At 56.4% G+C, this 5,060-nt stretch overlaps 1 protein-coding gene across 1 annotated transcript; it reads right to left on the reverse strand.

Annotated features, from left to right (window-relative positions):
• Positions 1–346: 346 nt before the first annotated feature.
• Positions 347–3,114, reverse strand: NKX2-3 (NK2 homeobox 3). The gene is made up of 2 exons (XM_036265984.1): positions 2,565–3,114; positions 347–1,086 (listed from the first exon to the last, which is right to left on the reverse strand). Exons 1-2 carry the CDS (start codon positions 2,929–2,931, stop codon positions 347–349), a joined length of 1,107 nt encoding a protein of 368 aa, XP_036121877.1. The 5' UTR covers positions 2,932–3,114.
• Between the last annotated feature and the right edge of the window lie 1,946 nt (positions 3,115–5,060).

Raw genomic sequence — 5,060 nt, forward strand, 5'->3', positions numbered from 1 at the left:
GCCAACGCTTCGAGGAAGCCACCGGAAAGCCGAGGGAGAGAAGCTTTCTCGCTGTGGGAGAACTAAGCGGCAGCCAGATTCCCAGTCTCCCGCACTCAATTCGGGGGCAGGTCGGGGCCAGTTCGGGGCCATCGTCGGCCTTTCTACCGGTCCCGGGCATCCTCCTCGCCCCTGAGACCGCTTCCTCGGGCCTTGTGTGAGCTGCGCTCTGGGCCTCTGGTGAGCGAGACGTGTATTTTTTTAATTTTTTATTTTTTTAAACGAGGCGACCTGGCCCTTGGATCCAGCTTTTCTCGCGCTCAGTCCCGGGGCGCCAGGCTGCAGTGAGGCGCCCGCCGCCGTGATCCTACCAGGCCCGGATGCCCTGCAAGGTGCCCTGAGCGCAAGCTGCCCCAGCCGCCGCACCCTGATGCAACGGCTGCGCGCCGCCGCCACCGCCGAAGCCTCCCAGGTTGCTCACGTTCACAAAGGGGCCGGCTCCGGCCGCGCTGCAGGCGGGCTGCATGGCCGCGGCCGCCGCAGAGGCCCCGCCGCCGCCTCCGCCGCCGCTTCCTGCTGGGTACGCACAGCCGTAGCTACCGCTGTAGGCCGCAGCGGCGGCCGCGGCAGCAGCAGCGGCGGCCGCGGCCGCAGCCGAATTCCCATAGCCGTAGGCGGGGAAGCTATTGTACGAGTAGGCGCCCGCGCTTACGCTGTAGGGAGCACCGTAGGCTTGCGCGCCGGGCGTGACGCACGGCTTGCCGTCCCGCACCAGCACCGGCACCGCCACGCGGCGCGGCGGCGGCGGGGGCGCGTGCGCGCCCAGCTCCAGAGATTTGTCCTGCCGCTGTCTCTTGCACTTGTACCTGCGATTCTGGAACCAGATCTTCACCTGTGTGGACGTGAGCTTCAGGCTGCTGGCGAGGTGCTCGCGCTCAGGCGCCGACAGGTACCGCTGCTGCTTGAACCTGCGTTCCAGCTCGAAGACCTGGGCTTGCGAGAAGAGGACCCTGGGCTTCCGGCGGCTGCGAGGCTTCGGCCTCTCGCTGTCCTCTGCCGCCTTACAGTCTCCGGCCGCCTCCAGAGGCTTCTTCAGCTGGCAGCTTTCTGTGGAAGAAGCAAAACAACAGCGTCCCTTAGATGTCCCGGGCCTCATTGCAGCTCGGATCCCGGAGCACTGTGGCCCCATTTGGTAGCAGCACCGAGAGTGCGGTAGTAAATGCCTGGAGTTTTTGGAAAGTTTGTGGCTCCTGGAGCCGTGAGACCCTGCAACCAGCCAGTACAGTTAGAACGCCCTTGAGGCATGTTCCAGCGGGAGTAGTTAGTGCGCGTTTATTTAGAACTTGAGCATCTGCGAGAGAAGAGATTACTCTATTAAATGTGTGGCTCAGCGTGTTAATGACTATTTTCAGGACGCAGGTTTGCAACTACATAGTAACTACAATATTTGCAAACTCATTTGCCTTCCACTCCTTCACAGATAGCTGAAGGTATGAGGCATGTTGGTATTTGGGGGCCGGTATGCAAGAATTGCACAAAAATCTTTGATAGGAAATGTCTGAATATAACTCTTGTGCATTGCCCAGAGACTAATTTTTGCTCTTAAAAGACTAGGCCTAAATGCCTGTGTGATGATGTCTTTGCTACCTTAGAGACAAAAAGAAATTTGATTGACTGGCTGATGTAGACGGTTTCACGTCGATTTTAGGCCTAGTGGAGCTGTCAGAGGATAGGCCTTGGCTTGGGCCATATAAAACTTCCTCTTGGGGAAAGAGATTGGACTGTGTCCCCTCAGAAACAAACACTTCCTTGGAGGTTTTATTTGGTTATCCGTTTTCCCTACCCAAGTCACCTTCCATCCAAGGTGAGCGCCTGGATATCAGACTAAGTTCAGCGAGGTTTTCCCTCACCGGAAGCCGCACAGCCTGGAACACAAAGCAAAATGTTATGAATTCTTAAAAAAGGTTGGCGCCTCGTGCGTGTGAGTGCTCTATGGAACGGACTGTTCCCACGCACTCTCCGACTATCCCCTCCCTCTCTGCCTGGTGCTGTGGGTGTGAGGACTGCTGAGCTGCAAGTAGAGAGGTGAGGAAACCACTCAGCTGGTCTCTACCAAAGTTCCTGCACCCTGAGGACGCTGGGGACACCACCTGCTTGGATCCTTTCTTCTGAGAAGAGGGACCATTGGTCTGGCATAAGAAATCTCGTGTCATGCTAGAGCGAAAGTGGAAAAGATTCAGCCTCTTGCCCTTCTAGCTCTTGGAAAGAGCAAAAATACAGTGAGTTGCCCCGATTCATCAGCTTAGCTCCATCAGGGCAGCAATAACTATGTTCCCTTTCCTTGGGGGCTGCATCGACCCTTCTCTGGGAAGAGTAGTTGTCCAGGTCACCTGGTCCTTCTCCCTCCGCCCCGGCTCCCTCGCAGGCACCTGCTCTTTGTGGAGTTGTCGTTGACCAGGGTGAGGCGTGACCCCAGCCAAAGGGTAAGAGACAGACAGCCTTGCTGGCAAGTTTTGTGGGCTGTTTGCGGGCGCTCCGCCATTGCTCCAGATGTGCGGGTGCATTTCCTTTCCCCCTCTACTCACTTTGGCTCCGGTCTCTCACGACCTCGGACTCCTCTTCATGTTCCTTAGGCCCACTGCACGAGTCTCGCAGGACTGCATGGACATAGCTCTGGGGACAGAGCCCTGAGTCCCCGTGGCCATCGGCTGTGGCTAGTGAGTTCAAATAGGACAGTTTCTCGCCCTCTTCTTCCTCGTCTTCTTCCCCTCCGTCAGAAAATTGCGTCCCGTCCGCAGCGGCCAGCATGCAGGGCGCCGAGTGGAAGTGGTGCTCCAAGTCCGCTTGCAAGTGAGCGCTGTGAAAGTGCTGCTGCTGCTGCTGCTGCTGCTCCAGATTCAAAATGTCTTTGACTGAGAAAGGGGTGGAAGTGACCGGGCTTGGTAACATCATCGGGGCCACTTAATTTTCCAGCCCAAATACTCAATAAATCCTGGCGGGGGCGGGGAGGCAGCGCTGCGGCTCCAGCTCTCCTTCTGGACTCCACGGCTACTGCCTAGTGGGGCTTTTGACAGACGCGGTCCCGCTCCAGTCTAAATCGGCTCCATTGGCCGGGACCTGGGAGTCTGGGTTTTGTTACAGCCACTGCAGGAACTGGGGCCTCGGCTGTGAAGCCAGAGTCTGAGGTTTGTGCGTCACGTCGGGGGGCGGGGGTCTTGCCTAGGCCTCCCTTCCCATTGGTTCCAGCTCATATGGGCCACGCCCCCCGCCTCCACCGAGGGGGTTGTAGTGGCACTACCAGAAATAGGCAAGGACTACTATAGAGTCTCCAAGTCCGAGTCTCTGCTGGTGAGGCTGAGCCGCCTCGGGTGCCCGAACACCACTTCCCGCTCCTCCTGGCTGCACCTTCCCGGCCAGCGCCAGTTCTGGGAGGTTTCCTGTCCTCACACCAACTCCAGGAAGGATGGATTGCCCAGGAGTGTGGTTTTTCCAGTTGCTGCGGGGGCAGGAAAGCTTCCTGGCCTGTAAATACCAGGCACTGGATCTTCAAGGAGACAGAATGTTTTATATATCTATAAATGAGCAAAGTGTCTGTTCCTACCTCATTGACTTTGCCTAAGCTGTCCCCTCCAATTGGACCGTCTTCCTTACCCTTGGCTCCATGAGTCAAAAGCTGTTCTCCAAGGTTCTGCTCAACTACCACCTCCTCCAAAGAAGCGTGCTCCCTGATCGCCTAGCTAGAAGTCATCTGTCTGGAATCTGAGCTTGAAGTGTGTGTTAGTAAAGGATATTTGTGTCCCTTATTACTTCCCAGCTATTGCTATAGCTATATTGCCTACCTGCTCCACCCAGTTAGACTATGAGCCCCTGAGGACAGGGTACCAGTTGCATTTGCCCTTGTAGGCCTTGCAGCAGCTGCATTAAGCAGGTATGTAGGAAACAGTATGATGGAGTTATAACTGAATTTTGTTGTCTTACAACTCTTGGTTTGAATTCTAGCCTAGTCAGTGTGTGGCCTTGGGCACTTCTAAGCCTCAAGTTTCTTTTTCCACAAAAAGGAGACAATAATATCTTCTTCAGGATTGTTGCCAGGGGCAAATGAGGCAAAACATACCAGAAGCTAAGGGAAGGCCCCGCACATGTTAAGTGCCCAAATACATGTCAATTACTGCTGTTCAACATCAGAGGTCAAGCAGTGTTTGTTGACTGCATTGGTGATGACACAGCTGGAGTGCTGGAGTGCCTGCACACTGGGTGGCTTCATACAGTCAGTCTCAAGTGAAGGATCTGTTCTCAGAAGGGAGGTAACCCAGCGATGGAGGCTCTTTTCCGCCTATTGAAATTGGGAGCCTGTTTCTAGGCCTTGACCCTTGGAGGCATCTAATTTTCCCAACCCACATGCCTTCTGGCGCCCTCGTGCGGCCCTAGTTGTTTTCTGGGCGAATCTGTGGGGTCCCCTGAGATTCTGGAAATTCCTTGCTGGTAGGGATCATCTTCCCACACAATAGGCATTAGCCTGCCATTAAGCCTAGCCCAATGATGAGCAGTGGACGCAGAAAGACTTGTGCTTAGCGCTGGCCTTGAAAAAACAGAGATCTGTTCCGGCCCAACCTTGGTGCCCCTGATCCGGCTCTAGCCGCCCCAATCATTTTTTGGCTGCCGAGATGGTGGACATAGGGAGCCCGGCCTCAGCTGGAAGGAACAGAATGGACCGTGCAGGGACTGTGGACCAAGTCCCCGGGCGGTGGCAGACATGGAATGGGAGTGGGGTGCGAGCGTGGAGAGTTGTTTTGTGTCCCCCTTTCCCCCCTCCTATGCAACTGCGGGAGAAGTGGGTGTCCAAGACTGGGGAGAGAAAGAACAGCCGGTGGGGGTGGGGGGATAGGCGGGGCTGTTTAGGAGGGAGCGGAAATGGTGGGGGAGTCAGCCCCTGGGGCGCCAGGGGAGCTGGGATGCAGCAGCACAGGCCGCGTGCGCTGGGTAGTTCATAGGTGGCAGTGGCGGGTGAGCTGTGGGGGAACCCTTTGTGGGCAGGACCTGGCGCCGGGAAGACCTCATCTGCAGGGGCACCCCGGGCCTTT

Source organism: Molossus molossus, unplaced genomic scaffold, assembly GCF_014108415.1.
Source record: "Molossus molossus isolate mMolMol1 unplaced genomic scaffold, mMolMol1.p scaffold_m16_p_17, whole genome shotgun sequence".
NCBI lineage: Eukaryota > Metazoa > Chordata > Mammalia > Chiroptera > Molossidae > Molossus > Molossus molossus.